Raw genomic sequence first — 19501 nt, 5'->3', positions numbered from 1 at the left:
GACTGACGCTGATATATCACTTTTCATTATTACTGGAATAAAGAACTAGGGGGTAACCAATAGAGTTCATGAAGTATTTTATGACTCTAAATACATTTCTAATGTTTACTAATGTAACATCTTTAATACCACCAACGTAAGGCAAATATCTTAAGCAAAATCAGTTGCTTGCTACTGCCTTAAGATGGACCAAGGAAGTAACATCATTTCAATTACAACTGGCAGCCTGCTCAGCTATGTTGCCAGCAGTGAATAGGAAAACCAATACTGACGCAAGTCATCTCTTTCCTCAAGTTCACTCAGAAACCCAGATGAGTGGACGAGGTTACCCTCATGAGCGTACAAATTATGTAAAAAATAAGGCAATATTTCATAACAGAGTAACAAAAATCATTTGGGATCAATCAAAGACAGTCACATTTCAACCTGTCATGAAATTAATATGCTTAAGCAGAACATAAATTGCTTCTACCTGCTTAACTTTACCATGTTTGTAGCCTCAGTTAATTGGGTCCTCTTATACTAACAGAAAAGATTTATTACCACTGTTGCAAAAACTCTGCAACTGGTATGCAAACGCCAAACTATTTCCTGCCAACTGCCCCAAGAAGAGATTGCCAACTTCATCTGCAACACACTCCTCTATAAAACTAATCCAGACCTCATCTGCATCAGAAACAGGATTCATTCCACTTTAGCTTTTAAAATTTCCTCTTTCAGGGAATTTTCACTTCTTTAACAGTTCTTCATTACAGAAGTATCTTAGGTTGCGACCTTAAAATAATTTCATTGATAACTTTTAGGATAAAGATGCAACCAAATCGAATAAAAGAGTAGAAAGTACAAGTAAATAAAATTTCAGTACTTGAGCTGTGCCATCTCTGCTCTACTTGTCAAACTCCCATATGACGCCTCCATCCTCTGAGACACAATAGCAATCATGTGTTAGCCATAAGCATTATTAAATTTAAACTAAATCAGGGGATAATCTCGAAAAATGAATTATGTAGGAATAAAGGAAATTTAAACATGAGTATTACTATGTAAATGTTAGTCTCATATATATAATGTCGAGGAAGAAGATTGTTCTGATAACTAAGTGAAGAGACAGAATAAATATTGAACTAAACAAACTGTCCGTTCTGCGATATGCTTCTGAAAAGTTCCCAAACTTTTAAGTTCTCATCAACCAACAATTTGTTCTAGCAAATTTTACAGTATGAATTCCCGACCAACATACTCCACAGTCTTCAGGTGCTTGTCAACCAACAAACTGCACAATTTTCACAAATTACACCAATTCCCAGACACAAATCTTATGCTTTTCTAAACAAATAATTGCTAGTAACTGATATTTCTCAAAGACAGAAACAGTAGTGTTCATCAACCAACAAGTCCTATGCATTGTTATTTCAATTCATTTTTATTCTTCTATTATTTACTTCAAGTTTTTGGCAGTAAGTCACTGCAGAGAGCAGAAATAGCAGAGAAAAGGTATTGACACCACAAAATCTGCACTGACAGAATCACAGTTGCCTGTACTAGACAGTATCATTTGAGAACTTCCACAAGGAAGGTCTTGCATGACATACCCTTCACAAGGTAAGACATGCTACAAGATCATAATCAAATGTGTGCCCTGTTCACACCTTTTTATGTTCTATACGAAAGACCTAATCATCTATTGTGAACGATTTTGAAGAAAAACCTTTAACTTTCTTGTTTATCCATATTTCCAACAGCATTCCAGCACCAACTCCGCCAGCAATACATGCTCCATAGAAGGCCATGGCAGAAGGCAGAGATCTTCGAGGAAGAAAATAATAGTCTGGAATTTGTCTAATCTTTTTCGGAAGCCGCTTCTTTACAACTTGTTTAGTACTGGCACTTGGGTCCTTCTGCAATTCACCACCAATAGCTTTCCAGTCAACTCCTTTCAACGGGTCTTTTGGCTCTTCAGTTCCCATGATTATTTGTCAGTTTAATTTACAGCAGAATTTCAGCGCTGCAATTCAAAATACAATTTAAAGACTTCAGTAAAACTTTAGTCCAATAGCACAGAATTGACAAATTCCAATCGCAAAACAAGATGAAAAGATAAAATAAATAAACAAAATTCCTAGATTTTAATACAGCGTGCATGTATGGGCAGACAGAATGGCAGAAATTATATTTTCGATCAGGCAAATCATATTCATCATCAAACCCAGTGCCATGGTGATCAGAGGAAAACCATTTAATTCATAGAGGTAAACAGGCATAAGTCAAAAGTGTGCAGCATATAATCAAACAACATCCCTTATCTCAAAAAAAAAAAAATCAAACAGCATCCCTTATCTAAAAATAAATAAATAAATAAACAACATCCCATTCTCATAATAATTTTAAAAAGGAAAAAAAAAAGATACTACCTTTTATTTTTAAGAACAAAAAGGCTAATTTGAAGTGCCAGTGCGAAATTTTCAAGGTTAACCTACCCAGTCAATCATACAAGTGAAATCACATCCGATGGGTTGCATGCCAATTCAGATGTTACAGAAGACCTAAAAGGAAGATATAGAAAACTTAAGTGCCCATTCCCATACTATCGGATTATCGCGGATGAACAAGCAAAATATAAGCCAATAAGGTGTTGAAGAAGGTTAAAAAGGAAGACCTATAAAACGTAGAAGTCTTATACAATCTATCAGACTATCATAAACAAATAATCGAAATATAAGAATGCCGAAAACCACAAAATATACAGGAAGAATATTAAAGCACAAAACAAACTGAAAGCATCTATAAAATGCGCAAATCTTCAGCAATTTTTAGTTCGATTGTTATGAAATTTCTATTGGAATTTGAATTACTTCCATTTGCACTTAAAAATTCCTAAACTAAGAACAAATAGGAAACGGAACAATTGAGCGAGAAAAAAAATATTAATTGGAAGAGAAGAGTCGGAAGAGAAGAGGAGTAAAGACAGAGGTCTTCACCATGCGCCTAGGGCTAATGCCTCGTGGATCCTCGAAGTGGTGATTCCCGATCACAGTAGAGGGAAACAGCGAATCACAGCTGAGCCAAGCAGCGGTTCAGCAACTTGCAGGAAGTTCCAGCGACGGTTGAAGGATGAGCGATGGAAACATGAACTTCTGGGTTTTGCAGAAGAAGAAAACGTGTTCCTGCGGGTGCAGTTGCGAGTCACAAACGGGAAAAAGGGATGCTTGATTTCTTCTACTTCTTAGGAATCCCGGCAAGAGGGAGTAACAGGGAAAATGGTTTTAAATTTTTAGAATTATATGTTTTTTCTTTACAATAAATTTAAGAAATAATGAAAAAAAATAATTTCAATTTAAGTTGATTTTGAAATCATTTACTGATATATATATATATATATATATTTTTGGAGAAATAACTTAGATTATGGAATTATCATAATACTTTTAATAAAATTTTCGACATGCATAGTTGATTGTATAATGTATTAGCTATTATCTTATAAATATATTTATAATTATAATTATGATTTATGATTAAATATTATAAATAGCACTAAATATACGAACATTTTTAATCACATAATTATATAAATACAATTACTATGTTTAACTATATTTTATTACTATCTTGATATTAACTTTTTACTATAATTGATTATATTTGCTTCTCAATATTCGTTTCTTCGACATGGATTACAGTTTGTTAAATATATGATAGCAAGAAAAATACCGAGCAAATTGTAATAAAATATAGTTGCAAACTGTATCAAATGATACACACAGTTTCACATACGGGAATAAGATATAATAACAACTACACATTAGCTAATGAGAAACTGTAAGACATTTCTACTACATATATCAAAGAACAAAAACATCCAGTAGTGGCTTTTTGAAGATTACATAAATGAAACTGGCACATCTTGCCGCATGCAGAAGAGAGAAGAAAATGGGAGGTACTTAATTGTAAAAGTTACTCAGTTCATCCAAATGTAAAATGCAAGTAACTGCAGGCTGCTATGCCCCGACAATAATCTGCGTATGATACTTTTCCATAGTAGGTTTCAGTTTTCAAATGATATCATAACTGTGCAACATGTTGTGATTTTTTCATACATTTAATTGTCCGTCTGCCTTAGCACCCGCAGAATGGAAAGGAAGAGGTTCAGGATATCCAAATAGAGAGAGGCAGAGGCCAATATGTAATCGTCGTATGTGAAGCGCTTGATCAGGTTGTCAGTGTCATAGACTATGTAGCCACAGAAAATCAAAGCACTGATTCCACCATAAACAGCAACAGATGTTGGGCCAAGTGGAAAGAACATCTGCAAAGTAACGAAAAAATTTACAAAATCAGGAATTTACATGTTAAACTGTTGATGGTTGATATGTGGTAGCTGGATTAGGAAGACACAAAACCTGTAGGAACCCAGTTACGATGAGGATGATGAGACTGGTGAATAAAATTGGTCCAAGGAAGCTGAAATCCTTGCCCTTCTTCGCAGCCCAGAAAGTGTATGCAGTCAGAGATGAAACCACAGCCAATGTCAGGATTAGTGCTTCAAGCACAATTCTTCCTGAAAGCACATGATGCAAAGAGATGATAAAAGGATTAGCATGCCATTGAGTAAAATAGACAAGAAAATTCAACATTGCAACAAGAAGCAAATGGGGTCTGAGAGGAGAAAAATACCATCTGTATTTGCACAGCTTACACCAACTGTAAAACTCAGTGAGACAGTGAAGAGCCCCAGGATAATGAAATTGACTGGGTGCTTCTGGTGATACATATGCAAGGGCCATATCACTGCATAGATTTAAGGTTTATTATTTACACAAAGCAGAGGAGTGTAACCATTGATTATACGAAAAATACACTTGTTGACAGCATAAGTTTTGATGCTGTAACAACAAAATTTATATGACCTAACATAATGATTCAGAGGGCAACTGGATTAGTATCAACCTAAAACCACTTTCAAGACAAAGATAAAAATACAATATAATTCAAACTAAAAAAAATGTAGCCCAAGCCTACATCACCTAAACTTCCACCTCCAAGATATAGAAGCATAAAAAAAGATAGAAAAACAACTGGTAAAGAACGGGAGAGGCTTGAGTTCACATTTAGGTAACAACCCCATAAAACTACACAAAATTCATTTGCACGATCCTCTCTGGGAATTAGAGTTTCAAACCTGTGATGCTTTTATAACTTTTGTATTATATAAAGAAAATTGACTTGAACAGATCATAACTTCCTTTCTCGAGATCAGCTTTGCATGCAAAAGTGAATAGATATAAACCAGATAGGGAATTTTATAGCCACCAAATGTACAAGGGGCAAGACACAATCTGCTAGAGATTTGAAAATCGAACAGTACCAGGAGAAGGTCAAAACCCATATTTTACAATAGCTTCGACGGAAATTGAACCCAAATTCATTACCGATATAACAAAATAAAATAAAATTAGATCATCAGCATAAATGTACAAATCAGAACTAATTAAACCCTAAATCATCCAAATACTCATAGTCAGACAGGCTTATGAATAATACGCGAACTATTTCCGCTAACATTCAATCATACACGTACATATAGACGCACGCAGAAAAACCCTATAGAACCCTAACAGACCAATCGAGAAAAGGAAATACACACGGAACGGAAAAAGGGATATTTATAATAAAGATCTAGAACAGAAACACATTTTTGAAGTATAAAAGAGATGGTCAGAGGAAACTTACAAATAAAGGGGATGATGCAGAGCAAAAGCAGAAGACCGGAACTGCCCTGGAGGAGGTTGTTGACGGAGGGGTTGAGAACAACAATTGCCGAGACGAAGGTGGTGAGAAGGATCTGGGCGGAGAGGATGCCGTAGACCTTGCGGATGAAGCCCCATCGAAGGAGATTCTCTCCATGGCCGAGCCCTGGATAGAGGGTATCACCACCTCCGATCTCTAGGTCCACGTCCTCCGGTTTGCTCGCCTTTAAGGGAACGCTTGAGCTTGTGCTGACGCTCGAGTATCCGTACGCCTTCTCCATCTTCTCAGTCCGTCGAAATTGGAATTTGATTTCTCTGCGTGTTTTTTCTTGGGTTCTCAGGAAAATGAAGGGATTTTATTTATTGGCCAGTGGTTCGGGGAAGTTGTGATGTTGGCGGTAATTGGAGAGGGGGATGATAGAGTTACCCGATCGGTTATATTGAGGGAGTACAGCCCAATGATAAATGGCATAAGATTTCGAAGTGGACGGCTGGGATCCCTCGATCACGAATGCCGTCTAAAACAACGGCCAGAATGCGCTGTTTTCTAGACTTCTTTGTTTGTTTCTTTGAAGAATTTCTTTTTGTTGTTGAAACTTCAGCCTCTTGCCTATATTAGGTTTTAAAAAATTGATTCTGTAGGATAAACAAAATATCCGATTTATTATTCACAAAGGGAAAAGAATTTTATGATTTTTTTGTATTAATATATTTATTAAGATTTAAGATTATAGGTTAAAAATTGGGCTAATGATATGATTTGCAGGCATGAATTTAGAAAATACGGAGATCCTTCCTCACATATTACCACAAATCAGAAGTTCGAGTTGGAACTAATCAAAGAGCTGAAAAGTCAACATCTGCAAGTCAATTATCAAAAACAAGAGTGGGAATACATAATTGCATTTCTAGATTTCACAAATTTAATACAATATGCCTAAATGTGTTTTCTACAGAGAGAAGTGATTTCATATATTTATGTCTCATACAATAAATCAAAAGTATCACTAATACTCACTAAATTTTTGCTAATCTCAGCAAAAAAAACTTAGCTACGAATTTTTAGCTGAAAAACGAGCTTACAAGTCGAGTTAAACTGCAACCTAACTTGAACATTTAGAAACACTTGGTCCACCCCCTTGCTTTCTTTATCCTCTAATCACACCCCACCCACGCGCACATTTGCGTAAGGGCCACCACACAAAAATATCAATCCAACTCTTTCCTCAAGGTTTACTGACAAAACCCAGCGAGGTTCCATGACCATGCAAATCAAGTAAAAAATAAGATACGATTTCATTAGAGATCAACAAAAATCATTTGGGATAGTCAGATTTCAATCTGTCATTAGAGAAATATACTTAAGCTGCACATAAGTTACTTCTACCTGCTTATCTTTACCATGTTTCCGGGCCTTCATACCTGGGACCTGGGTCCTTTTATACCAACAGAAAAGATTTACAATCATAGCTGCAAAATCTCTGTATTGATTGTATTAATAAGTTCTCCCCAAAAAGAGATTGCCAGACTTCATCTGCACTACACTCCTCTACCAAACTAATCAACAACTCATCTGCATCAAGAACATGAATCTATTCCAGTTTACCACTCATAATTTCCTCCTTCAGGGAATTTTTACTTGTATATTAGGTTTGCGAACTTGGAATAATTTCATCATAGCTTTTAGGATAAAGATGCCATTTGCTTTATCTTCCTTCATATATATCATACAGCAACCAAATCGAATAAAAGAGTTGAAAGTACAAGTAAATAAAATTTCATTACTTGAGCTGTGTCATGTCTGCTCTACTTGTCAAACTCCCATATGATGCCTCCATCCTCTGAAACACCATATCAATCATTTCTTTGAAATAAACACCATAGCAATCATATGTTAGCCATAAGCATTATCAAAGTGAAATAAAGTATTTAATAAAAGACAATAAATTAAAATTATACTGAAAGATTATGGGATAATCTCGAATGGTGAATTATGTAGGAGCAGTGGTGATTCAAACATGAAAATTATCTTGTAATTTTATAAGGACACTTCAGCTTCTTTCATTCAAAATACATATTGAGGAAGAACATTAGTTATAATAAGGTGAAGTGACAGAGTAAGAATTGAACATTAGTTATAATTAGGTGCTCATCAACCAAACAATTCAGTCTAGCAAATTTTTATGAATTACACCATTTCCCGACCAAGAGACTCTGGAGTTTTCAGGTGCTTTTCTACCAACAAACTGCGCAATTGTCATTAATTCTACCAATTTCCTAACACTAATGTTATGGTTTTCTTGATTAAGTTATTGCTTGTAACTGCAAAGACAGAAACAGTAGTATTCATCAATCAACAATCACCATGGATTGTTATTTCAACTCATTTTTGTTCATCTATTTATTTACTTCCAACTCCTTGGCAGTAAGTTAGAGCTCAGAGCAGATATATCAGAGACAAGGTATTGACACCATAGAATGTGCCCTGACACAATCACGACAAGAATATCCCAGTCGCCATTTGACAGCTTCCACAAGGTCGGTCTTGCATGGCATACCCCTCACAAGCCACACACTACAAGATCACAACCAAAGTGTGACCTGTGCACACCTTATGTTCTATTCAAGAGACCTAATAATCTATCGTGAATGATTTTGAAGAAATACCTTTACTTTCTTGTTTATCCATATTTCCAACAGCATTCCAGCACCAACTCCGAGAGCAGTACATGCTCCATAGAAGGCAATGGCAGAAGGCAGAGATCTTCGAGGAAGAAAATAGTAGTCTGGAATTTGCCCAATTTTTCTTTTGGAAGCCACTTCTTTACAACTTGTTTAGTACTGAAACTCAGGTCTTTCTGCAATTAACCACAAATTGCTTTCCGGTCAACTCCTTTCAAAGGATCTTTTGGCTCCTCAGTTCCCATGATCACTTATCAGTTTAATTTACAGCAGAGTTTCAGAAATGCAATTCAAAGCTTCAGCAAAGCATAAATTCAATAGAACACAACTTAAAAGTTCCATCCCAGACGAAGAAGAAGAAAAAAAAAATAAATAACAAAATTCCTAGAATTTTGACGCACCATGCATGTATGGACAGAGAGAAGGGCGGAAAAGATGCAACATATTATTTTAAATTAGGCAAATTATATTCATCATCAAACGCAGTGACATCATGATGGAGCGGAAAATATTGAATTCAGATAGGCAAACGGACAAAATTCAAAAGTGGGTAGCATATAATCAAACAACATCCTTTTTCTCTTCAAAAGAAAGGTAAAACCAAAGAACACCCATTCCCATAATATAATTATTTAAAAGAGAAAATCAAAAATAATTTTCCTTTAGACTTTTAAGAACAAAATGATAACTTGTAGTGATTATGCAAAACTTTCAAGGTTAACCTACCTGGTCAATCATAGATGTGCAATCACATCCGAGATGTTACATGCCAATTCAGATGTTAAAGAAGGCTTAAAAGGAAGATCTAGAAAAATTAAACTTCATTCCGATACTATTGGATTATCACAAACAAAGAATCAAAATACAAGCCAGCGAAGGTATAAAAAAGGCTTAAAAAAGAAGATCTAGAAAACTAGGTGTCTCATACAATCTACCGGACTATCTCAAATAAACAATCAAAATATAAGCTGACACCAGATGATTAATAAGCAATATTATGAACTTTTAATATGAAAAGTTAAGAACCTCGCTATAAACAAAAACCTACTAGACAAAGAATTATAAACAATATCAATAACTAAATACCAGCAATCTAAAGAGAAATGCTGTCATCATAAGCTGTCATGGCAAAAACAATATAGCCAAAACCTGTAATAAGTAAGCAAGAAGATTGGATTCACCTTAAGTTAATCAATAAAATGGCAAGATCTACTCAATTGAGCATCAGTACAAAGGGAAAATCTTCTCAATGAAATCTGAACAGACTTCAATTTTACATGAGATAAAGCCATATCTCCAGCACTTTCCTTCATTTATATATGAGAATAAAATGCTAGATTTCTCATACAATTGAGTTTCTCACCGCGTGATGATAATGACAAGAACCAAGTTCATGACCACTGATCATAAGTTTATCAGAATCATCCCATTTAGAATAGCTTCACAAATTCAAACTAAATTTCGACCCAACTTGTGCTTAGACTACATGAGATTAACCTTGAATGGCCCTAACACATTTAAACTGTCTAATATACCCATCTTAACATATAAATTACAGTTAAATACTGTCCTCCAAACATTTATAGTTTCAGGAGGACTTAATTAACCTTTTTCTAGAATAAATTAACCTTATTATTCATTTGTCATCTACAACAAAATCAAATGTAGGTTACAACAACAAACTCAAAAACCTCTATTATTAATTTTCTTCTAGGATCTGACCTAGGCATGCCGCAACAAAATGGAAATTCTGTTTGCAAAATTTAGTAACCAAATAATGGCAAATACCTTCTTTGAGTGCATAACCTATTCTAAACATAGAGTCCAAAACAAACAAAGAATCGTCCAACTTATCGTTTTGTATGAGACACTGAACCAGTCCCTCAAAAGTTTCCTTCTGCGGTTTAAATCTATTTTCCAGCATTCTTACTAACCATTCCAAACCTTCCATGTAATCTCCTTTACCACACAAACCGGTAATAATATGGTCATAAGAGCAGACATTTGGCTTCAAACCCCTACTCTGCATATCATTCCACATCCTTTTCGCATTGTCCAATTCTCCCACTTGACACAATTTTTCAATAAGAGAGGTATATGAGGAAGTAGATGGCTGTAAACCCTGTGTAAGGAGTTCTTTCAATAGGTGTTTGCTCTCATCTACCTTTCCTGTCTTGCAAAACCCCCGAATGAGGGTGTTGTATGTGATGATATCACGAGCAATACCCTTTTGAGACATTTCTTCAAACAAGCCATGTGCCTCATCTGTCCATCCATGTAAGCAAAATCCAGCAATCATCGTGTTGTAGGTCACTGTTGTTTCCCCATATCCTCTTGCACACATCTCTTTGTACACCTTTTTGGCCTCTTCAAAGTCCGCGATCTTACAATAACCATGAATCAGTGCATTGTAAGTGAACTCATTTGGAAGCAATCCCTTATTTATCATCTCAAACCACAGCTTCCTAGCATCACCAAGCCATCCCATTTCACATAGGCCATGAATCATAGTTGTATACATGACCCTATCAGGGGCATACCCTCTATCCTTGAGATCATTGAATATCCGATAGCCCTCAAGTCGCTTTCGTTTCTTACAAAGTCCATTGATAACTTCTTGATATGTATAAATATCAGGAGTTTGATTCCTTGCAATCATTCTATGAAGGATTTCAGACACTCTAGTATACTTCCTCTCCTTACAGAAAGCAGCAATCAGCTTATTAAAAGTGACATTTCCAGGCTCCAAACCATCTTCCAGAACCTGTTGTAGAAGCTCATAACCTTCAGAAGACTTGCCATCTTCACAAAAAGCTTGAATTAGACAACCAACAGTTTCAGCATCAACATCTGCAACAGCACCAGATTCCATCATTTCTTGATACAATTTCCACACAATATCTGTCCTCCCAACCTTGAGACATCCCAACAATGCGGAATTCCAAGTTTTCATTGCGGGGCGAAATCCAGCCTTCTGCAACTTAGACAACACATCACATCCATCCTCAACCAACCCATTCTCATATTGGCACCTTATATAACATTCTAATGAAGCCGGGTCTGGACTAAAACCAGTACTATGGAGAAAAAATTGTGCTGCCTGCAAGGCTTTAGCCTCCACAAGCGCATCAAAAATCACTCTACAAGAAACTGCGTCAGGTGAAAACTCGTAACGGGAATGCACCCATTGAAAGAAACGAAGTGTGAGAAACACATTATTTTGTTCACTCAGAAGATCGTGAAAGAATTTGGGATCCGAGAAATTAAACGAAGGAAAAATGGAAGCGAGAGTCTGCTCCCATCTAGGTCTGGTTCTCGTGATATCGCAGACCTCTCTAACAATGCCCGCGTAAGTTTGGCGATCGTTTTCCGGTTTATCCTCTTCTTTCTTATTGAGTTTCAGTTCTTCGCCATTGGAACCACCTTCTCCGGATTCTAGAATTAGATTTCGTGTCCGCGTACAAGAGTTTAGTCTATTACGGGGTTTCTGCCTACAGAAGGCGATAAAATTGGATGGAGCTCTAACCATGGAATAACTCTTCCTGTGATTATTTGGTCATATATCCTTTATTTGGATGCAAGCTTGATAACTCAATAAATGGAGGAAACAAATGAGAAAATTTAACTTACAAATGCACTGAGATTCGATTGAAGCTTAATGTGGATTTGCAGGATTAGAACCCTAGCTTTGAATAAGCGATTATCACAGTAAGATTCCGTGCGTATTGATATTCTTCCCTACGAAGACGGAGTAAGAGGTAGAGCTCTCGGTACATACATACATCATAAATCCTGGCGAGGAAATAAAATTTTTAAAACAAGTTTTCCCTACAAATTTTTCTCTTAAATTCTGTTCCTCTATTTTTTAAAAAATAATAATTATAATAATAATAAATGTGGAAATATACTTAATTTCACATAAAATAAGCTTAACATGAATTTATTATTCTTATAAATTTTATTTGTTTTAAATATAAAATAGATAAGAATAATAAAGTCGATAGTGGTTTATTTCTACTTGTAAATCATTAAAAATAAAAATATCATAATTTTATTCTAGATTAATAACAAACGCGTTATGATTAGAATCTCATTAATTATGTCATTGTTGTAAATATAAATATACAATCATACTCTGATAGCAATTACATTATATTATCATCTAATATGTTTCATTATATTTTTATTCTATCATCTTATATTTAAAATTTGATAAGAAAAATATAAATTAAATATTAAGAAGTGATAATTAATATAAATCATATTATTAAAAATAATTCGTCGTGTAATTGTTAAAATAATCATAAAACGTGTAATTTTAGACAATTATATTAATTTTACATTACTATTTTTTTATGATTATATTAATAATAAATGTAGTTATTATGTAAAATAAATAAATATCTTGTTATTTTTGTTATCATATAGTTAATATATCACTTTTTATATAAAAAATTATAAATTCAAGTAAAATATAATAAGTATCATAATTTATAAATATTTTTATTATGTTATAATTGATGTATGTATATTTTCTAATTAATTAATATATAAAATTACTTAAAATAAAAAAATTATATCATCATTATAAATAAATTAAAAGTAATTAGAACACATAAAATAATTATAATTGTCCTACTTAGGCTGTTATTATTTTTGTTTGCTATTTACTTTGAACATGGAAAAATTTAAATTTATTAGTAATTTTTTTAATATATAGTTTAGGATTACAGTTTTAATTAGATTTATATTTGATGTAGTGTGACAAGAAATACATAATGCATTAGCAATATCATATAAGAAAATATTCTAATAACAACAAGAATAAAACATCCATCTCCATGCATAGAGGAGGGAGGCTATATATCTTCAAACAACAAATAAAATAAAATAATGTATGATTTCACTTATAAAATACATATAAATCATGGTTTTTAGGGGGAGGATAACAAGAAAAATAAAATTTATGTAAAAATATTACGAGACAATAATATTAAAAAATATTGATACTTTAAATTTATAATAATTCAAAAATTATCTTCTTATGAGATAGAATTAATTAAATTTTAATTAAGGATAATAAATTTTTATATATAAAAAAAAAAAGATGGAAACAAATTTCACATGAAATTTTTTTTTTTATCCAATTAGGCAGGAAGAACAACATATTGAAAATTTAATGATTTAGAAACCATACACCATAAAATAAAGAAGAAAAGAAACATCATAATTGATATATACAAAATAATGTTAATTATACCAATATGGAAGGAGAAAAAAAGGAAAGTAAATAATATATGCCGATAGGGAAATATTTTTAGAAGGAAAATTATTTACTTTAAAAATGGTAGAAAAACATTTAAACAAGTTTATTTATTGTAGAAAATTTATGAAACTACTAAAAATTACTATTTTGAAAATTTTTTAATTTAGAAAAAAGTGAAGAACATCACTTAAAAAACCAGAAATAAATTTGTATTTAATTTTAGAGATTTAAAAACCAAAAAATAAGATTGTATTTTGGGTAAATAATAATAAAAGTAAATATTGTAATTTGTAATCATAAGTGGTAGTCGTATTTCATCTTTATTAAAAAAAAAAAAAAGAAAAAAGAAAAGAAAAGAAAAGAAAAGAAAAAAGCATAATTAAAATGGGAGATGACATGGCAATGGCATCTGAGGAGGAGGAGATATATAAAGCGAAAATGTTTTTAGAGGAGGTCAACCCTAGATTACACAGGGGAACAACCAGAAGGTGCACAGAGGAAAAAGCCTCACCAAACAAAAACTTCCTCCACCACCACCTTCTTCAACACCCTCACCACCACCACTCCCTTCTCTTCTCTTCTTCTCTCACTCTCTACTTCTTTCTATTCTACTATTTTTCCCGCCAAAAAATGACCATCGGAATCTGTAGATAAACTTTTTTGTTTCTTTGTTTGCTTTTCTTTTTTTTTTTTTTTTGGGGGTAGTTTGTCTCTTTGCTTCGTTAATGAAATCGGCCCTCGCAATCTGATCCTCTGTGTCGCTCGCTCCTCAGAAATGGGCATGGAGTCCGCTCCCGGTCACTTCACTCTCATGAAAAGGTAATAGATGCTTCCGGACGAACCCTAATTTCGCCTTTTTTAGAAATGTTTGGTTTGTTTGTGAAATCGTTTTCTTACAACCTGTTTAATGCGATTCAATGACGGATAACGCTTGATTCGGATTCTCTACTCCGTGATCTAATGGAATCTCTGGCTAGTTTTGTTTTGTGTTGATTTGGTGCAGTGAGAAACGGAAGGTTGAAAAACCGAAAGGAAAGTTAAAAGTTCTTTTAGGTTTTATATTTAAGCCTTCTAAATCTGTGCATGATTCAGTTGTATAGAGGGTTTCATTTCGCTTCGTTTTTCTTTTTGGGAGGGTTTCATCTCGCGTCCTCTCCTCCGTTTCTTCATGTTTGTCCTATTTGGCTTCCTAGATTTTACCTGGAGTTGGAGAGAGATGTTGGGAGTTCGCGATAAAGTTAGGTTTTATATGAGCATATTCCGGCTACTTTGGTAACTGACACTCGTTTGCAAGTGTTTGGCAGAAATATGGTCTACGATTCTGGGAGTACTCTTCAATGTCGCCTTTTGCTCTTTGGCTCCTTGCTGAAGACATTGAGGGTGAGAATGCATGTCCTGTGATTTATCTGAGAAAACATGACTTGGTCATCTAAGCCAACTCAAGAAAGGGGATATACCCTGTGTTGAACACTTGGAATTAGATTTTGAGGAAGTTCCGTAAGCTGATTGGTGTAAACTGGTGGGTTCTCTGCTCGTTGTCTAAGAGAATTCCTCTATAAGTTGGAAAGCTAAAAGGGGTGATGGAGGGAAGATTGTTTTTATTTCCTTAAGTCTGTTCTCGAATTCATAGATGGCTTTGTCTTTACTTGTGATGTCACATAAAGCATTGAAAGGGTGGAAATCCAATCCGTGCGTATGGGCACCGTGATTTGGAGAATATATAACTGTTGTAAGAAGTGTTGATGTTGCCTCTGAAGTTGTTCTTGTGAAGTTGGATCAAGGATCCTGTAACTATTGTGTTTAGAAGAAGAGAATAGAACATGACGTTAGATTTTTCTGTGACGCCAATGTAATCTTCAAAACTTTTCGCCGGACTTTAAGGGCTGATTATTACTACATCCCCAGCACTACTAAAGATAGGGATTTATGTGGAAATTTGGTAACAAACTTGGATTTACCTGAAATTATTCTTGCTTTTTTTGGCAGTTTTCATTTCACTATTTGGTTATACTCGGTACTCTCTCTTGGAGGTAACTCCAGCTGTAGCAGCTGTGTTTCTTTGGGTTTACAGATCAACAAATTTCATATCCAAGTGTGTAAATACTTATTTCCTTCTTGGTCTGCTTTATGTTTTCCAAACATATATGACAAAGCCTTTCACTTACCATTCTCACACTAAAATAGAATTATTTGGTCATTTATGTTTCTCTTTCTCCTTTTGTTTCTATCTATCTGTTACCATCATGTACATTTGATTTGTTTTCCTCTATTGCTTAATATATACTCTTCAAGGCTTTTTGAGATCATTGGTTGATATTTTGCAAATGCTCTGATGAATTTGTTCTTTAGAATATTGAAAGCAGTCATTCTACAATATTGAGCTGGAATTGTGGTTAACTTTCTTCTCAAAACTTCTGAACATATTTACTTGCTAACTGAACAATATATCGAGTTTCAGGTAACCATTCCTCTGATCTTTTTCCTCATTTCAACGCAGTGCAGTTACTGATCCTAATCTTGAAGATTGTGGGAACACCATGATTGTGAAAGCATACCCATTGGGTATGGTCCGTTTGGTAAATAATAATATTGTTCCTGAGGATGAAGGAGAGTCTAGACTTGAGCCACGTGTGGGATTAGAGTTCGATTCAGCAGATGAGGCTCGTGAGTTCTACAGTTTATATGCTATGCGTGTGGGTTTCAAAATCCGGACCGGTCAACTATATCGTTCACGTACTGATGGGACAGTTTCATCGAGGAGATTTGTTTGCTCAAAGGAGGGCTTTCAGCTAAATTCAAGGACTGGTTGTCCTGCTTTCATAAGAGTGCAAAGACGTGATTCTGGGAAGTGGGTTCTTGACCAAATACAAAAGGATCACAATCATGAACTTGGACTCACTGAGGAAAACCCAGTTCCTGTTCCACAGCAAAGGACCCCAACAGTTGCAAAATCATCAGCTCCCCCTAGGCCGAAGGTAAAACTGCTTAATGAAGTTGATGGTGGACATACGAGTGCATCTGGAGCCATTACTGTTAAACGCCTTAAAAGGGCAGGTGATGCAGGGCATCCAAAAGCTGAACCATGTGCAGGTCTGGAGTTCAATTCAGCTAATGAAGCGTACGAGTTTTATCATATATATGCAGAAAGTGCTGGGTTCAGAATTCGGATTGGTCAGTTGTTTCGGTCAAAAGTTGATGGATCAATCACATCGCGGCGATTTGTGTGCTCAAAGGAAGGGTTTCAGCACCCTTCAAGAGTAGGTTGTGGGGCATTTATGAGAATTAAGAGGCAGGACAATGGAACTTGGATTGTAGACCGGCTTCAGAAAGATCATAATCATGATCTTGAGCTGGGAAATCTTAAGAAGACTTCTTCAACTTCAAAGAAATTAATGGATGATGTGATTGGCGGTTTGGATTCTGTGGATCTAATTGAACTAAACAATGGTGGCCTTATAAAAACTGGTCGAGAGAACAATATCGGGAGTGATTGGTATTGTTTACTACTTGAATATTTTCAGACTAGACAAGCAGAAGATACAGGATTCTTTTATTCAGTGGAGGTCGATAATGGTAATTGCATGAGTGTCTTTTGGGCAGACAGCATCTCTAGGTTCTCATGCAGTCAGTTCGGTGATGCTGTTGTTTTGGATACTTCATATAGGAGGGGTAATTATTTGGTGCCATTTGCAACATTTGTTGGAGTTAATCATCACAAGCAGCCGGTGCTTCTTGCATCTGCTCTGATTGCTGACGAGTCTAAGGAATCCTTCTTATGGTTGTTTCAGACATGGCTGCGGGCCATGTCAGGGCGGCGCCCAAAGTCAATTATAGCTGATCAAGATTTGGCGATCCAACAAGCAATTGCGCAAGTGTTTCCTGGGACACACCATCGTTTTTCAATGTGGCAGATTAGGGCCAAGGAGCGAGAGCATTTCAGGTCATTGCCCAATGAATTCAAATATGATTATGAGAAGTGCATCTATCAGAGTCAGACAACTGTTGAATTTAATACCATGTGGAATGCCATCATCAACAAATATGGATTGAGGGAAAACCTCTGGCTGAAGGAGATGTATGAAAAGCGTGAAAGTTGGGTTCCATTGTACTTACGGGGCACCTTTTTTGCTGGCATCCCCCTGAATGAAACTATTGAATCATTTTTTGGTACTTTTCTGACTGCACTGACGCCCCTCAGGGAGTTTATCCCTCGATATGAGCAAGGACTTCAACGGCGTCGCGAGGATGAAAGAAAAGAGGATTTTAACTCGTTTAACCTTCAGGCATTTCTGCAAACAAAAGAACCAGTAGAAGAGCAATGTAGAAGGCTATATACACTTAGTGTGTTCAAGATATTCCAGAATGAACTTGTACAGTCTTATAATTATCTTGGAATAAAGACTTATGAAGAAGGGACAATCAGCAGATTCTCTGTGCGGAAATGTGGGAATGAGAATGAGAAACATGCTGTTACCTTCAGTGCATCCAACCTCAATGTCAGTTGCAGCTGTCAGATGTTTGAATTTGAAGGCGTACTATGCAGACATGTCTTGAAAGTGTTCAACCTGTTGGATATAAGGGAACTTCCATCACGTTATGTCTTGCATCGATGGACAAAAAATGCTGAATTTGGTTTTGTACGCGATATTGAATCAGGGGTAAGTTCTCAAGAACTCAAGGCTTTGATGGTTTGGAGTTTAAGAGAAGCAGCCTGTAAATATATAGAGTCTGGGGCATCATCTCTAGAAAAATACAAGCTTGCCTATGAGATTATGCGGGAGGGTGGGAAAAAACTTTGTTGGCAGAGATAAATGCCAGAAAGGAAGGTCAGATATCTTAATAGGGGTTAGTTTTGTAGTTTAAAGTTCCTGTGTAGTTAAGGCTTTGTAAGGGTCTTAGTTATGTAACTGAAGACCATTGACTTGCTTTGCTAATAATATTTTGCCTGCATTCAAGTTGTGAAGTTTGAATATTATTTTGCTTTGCTTGTATTGTGGTCATAATGGACTGAGGAACTGGCTCATGCAAATTTTGTAGTTTGTTTTAGATTACCGCGGAGGAGTAGAGAACTTGTCTCACTTTCTCACTCAAGCTCAACGGAAATAGCATGAGACTTTTTGAGCAGCAAATATGGGACATCGGACTCGTAAGGTCAGTCAACATATTTCGTGACACTTGAGCTACAGCTTCATTCACTATTTAATGCTGCGTATCTTCAAGTTTAAATAAATAGAAGAGCAAGAAAGTGGCAGGAGTAGGATCTGAGAGTCTTTCTGAAAGGAGATTAGGGCATGACCATCGTGGGTTAAAGCTTCAGTCAGCTTAGTACAACCATTAGCAGACATTATGATAAAAGCCCAAGTGGACTTTGACAGGTATGAGGGTTATAATCTGGGTGTTTGATTCTGTCTCCATTGGTAGGGTTATAATCTGGAGAGAATGTTTGGTCGTGTCTCAATTGGTTGAGGGAGGGAGGTGATAGAGAGAGTACTGCTATGCTAGGTGTGTGTCTGCTGAGAAATATGGATAAATTATTTTATATGATGTGAATATTCATGTATGATTTTATATTTTTATTGAAAGTATGATAAAAATTTAAGGTCATTAATAACATTTATTGTGAGATTTGTTATCAAACTATTAAAAATCATAATACCACATGAGTTATATTTATTATAGAAAATTAATTTTTTCAAAAAAACATGAACACCATTGTCATCCTCTTTCTCTGTAATTAATGCCGCAAGATGCTTGTCGTCCCTTTCCAAACATATCCTCATCCTTGGGTCTATTTGAGCTTTCTTAT

At 35.2% G+C, this 19501-nt stretch overlaps 4 protein-coding genes and 1 long non-coding RNA gene across 10 annotated transcripts; 1 reads left to right on the top strand and 4 right to left on the bottom strand.

The window, feature by feature from the left end:
- Positions 1-393: 393 nt before the first annotated feature.
- On the bottom strand, positions 394-3237 carry LOC110825345 (uncharacterized). 2 transcript variants are annotated; one of them, XM_088216457.1, is made up of 4 exons: positions 2979-3237; positions 1709-2005; positions 866-921; positions 394-666 (listed from the first exon to the last, which is right to left on the bottom strand). In XM_088216457.1, exons 2-3 carry the CDS (start codon positions 1965-1967, stop codon positions 887-889), a joined length of 294 nt encoding a protein of 97 aa, XP_088072583.1. In that variant the 5' UTR covers positions 1968-2005; positions 2979-3237; the 3' UTR covers positions 394-666; positions 866-886. The 2 variants fall into 2 exon arrangements, with proteins under 2 accessions (XP_088072583.1, XP_088072584.1); XM_088216458.1 differs by having other exon boundaries at positions 394-774; positions 2979-3218.
- A 570-nt stretch (positions 3238-3807) lies between these two features.
- LOC110819878 (Bax inhibitor-1 family protein) lies at positions 3808-6128 on the bottom strand. Its single transcript, XM_022049199.2, has 4 exons — positions 5731-6128; positions 4675-4788; positions 4401-4558; positions 3808-4306 (listed from the first exon to the last, which is right to left on the bottom strand). The coding sequence occupies exons 1-4, from the start codon at positions 6026-6028 to the stop codon at positions 4100-4102; spliced, it is 777 nt and encodes a 258-aa protein (XP_021904891.1). The 5' UTR covers positions 6029-6128; the 3' UTR covers positions 3808-4099.
- A 149-nt stretch (positions 6129-6277) lies between these two features.
- On the bottom strand, positions 6278-8579 carry LOC148268560 (uncharacterized; the record flags this gene model as incomplete). Its single annotated transcript, XR_015817848.1, has 3 exons — positions 6278-6607; positions 7533-7588; positions 8415-8579. It is a non-coding gene; the product is annotated as an uncharacterized LOC148268560 (long non-coding RNA).
- Positions 6641-12247, bottom strand: LOC110819877 (Tetratricopeptide repeat (TPR)-like superfamily protein). The gene is made up of 2 exons (XM_022049198.2): positions 10218-12247; positions 6641-8605 (listed from the first exon to the last, which is right to left on the bottom strand). The coding sequence occupies exons 1-2, from the start codon at positions 11956-11958 to the stop codon at positions 8583-8585; spliced, it is 1764 nt and encodes a 587-aa protein (XP_021904890.1). The 5' UTR covers positions 11959-12247; the 3' UTR covers positions 6641-8582.
- A 1897-nt stretch (positions 12248-14144) lies between these two features.
- Positions 14145-19308, top strand: LOC110819902 (protein FAR1-RELATED SEQUENCE 7-like). 5 transcript variants are annotated; one of them, XM_088216454.1, is made up of 3 exons: positions 14145-14514; positions 16193-18353; positions 18743-19308. In XM_088216454.1, the coding sequence occupies exons 1-3, from the start codon at positions 14471-14473 to the stop codon at positions 18758-18760; spliced, it is 2223 nt and encodes a 740-aa protein (XP_088072580.1). In that variant the 5' UTR covers positions 14145-14470; the 3' UTR covers positions 18761-19308. The 5 variants fall into 5 exon arrangements, with proteins under 5 accessions (XP_088072580.1, XP_088072579.1, XP_021904930.1 ...); XM_088216453.1 differs by having other exon boundaries at positions 18733-19308; XM_022049238.2 differs by lacking the exon at positions 18743-19308 and having other exon boundaries at positions 16198-18658.
- The last annotated feature ends 193 nt before the right edge of the window (positions 19309-19501 follow it).

Source organism: Carica papaya, chromosome 3 (assembly GCF_054855325.1).
Source record: "Carica papaya isolate Zhongbai chromosome 3, ASM5485532v1, whole genome shotgun sequence".
NCBI lineage: Eukaryota > Viridiplantae > Streptophyta > Magnoliopsida > Brassicales > Caricaceae > Carica > Carica papaya.
This window is presented reverse-complemented; position numbering and strand designations above follow the sequence as displayed.

Excerpts from the sequence above, each read along its gene's own strand:
- LOC110825345 (XM_088216457.1), bottom strand. The coding sequence starts at position 1,967 with ATGGGAACTGAAGAGCCAAAAGACCCGTTGAAAGGAGTTGACTGGAAA. Across the intron at positions 922-1,708 it reads GATAAACAAGAAAGTTAAAG|AGGATGGAGGCGTCATATGG; the intron begins GTTTTTCTTCAA and ends ATTGTGTCTCAG.
- LOC110819878 (XM_022049199.2), bottom strand. The coding sequence starts at position 6,028 with ATGGAGAAGGCGTACGGATACTCGAGCGTCAGCACAAGCTCAAGCGTT. Across the intron at positions 4,789-5,730 it reads CTGCATCATCCCCTTTATTT|TGATATGGCCCTTGCATATG; the intron begins GTAAGTTTCCTC and ends AAATCTATGCAG. Across the intron at positions 4,307-4,400 it reads TCGTAACTGGGTTCCTACAG|ATGTTCTTTCCACTTGGCCC; the intron begins GTTTTGTGTCTT and ends GTTACTTTGCAG.
- LOC110819877 (XM_022049198.2), bottom strand. The coding sequence starts at position 11,958 with ATGGTTAGAGCTCCATCCAATTTTATCGCCTTCTGTAGGCAGAAACCC. Across the intron at positions 8,606-10,217 it reads AGGTTATGCACTCAAAGAAG|AAAGACCTGAGTTTCAGTAC; the intron begins GTATTTGCCATT and ends GGTTAATTGCAG.
- LOC110819902 (XM_022049235.2), top strand. The coding sequence starts at position 14,471 with ATGGGCATGGAGTCCGCTCCCGGTCACTTCACTCTCATGAAAAG. Across the intron at positions 14,515-16,192 it reads CACTTCACTCTCATGAAAAG|TGCAGTTACTGATCCTAATC; the intron begins GTAATAGATGCT and ends ATTTCAACGCAG.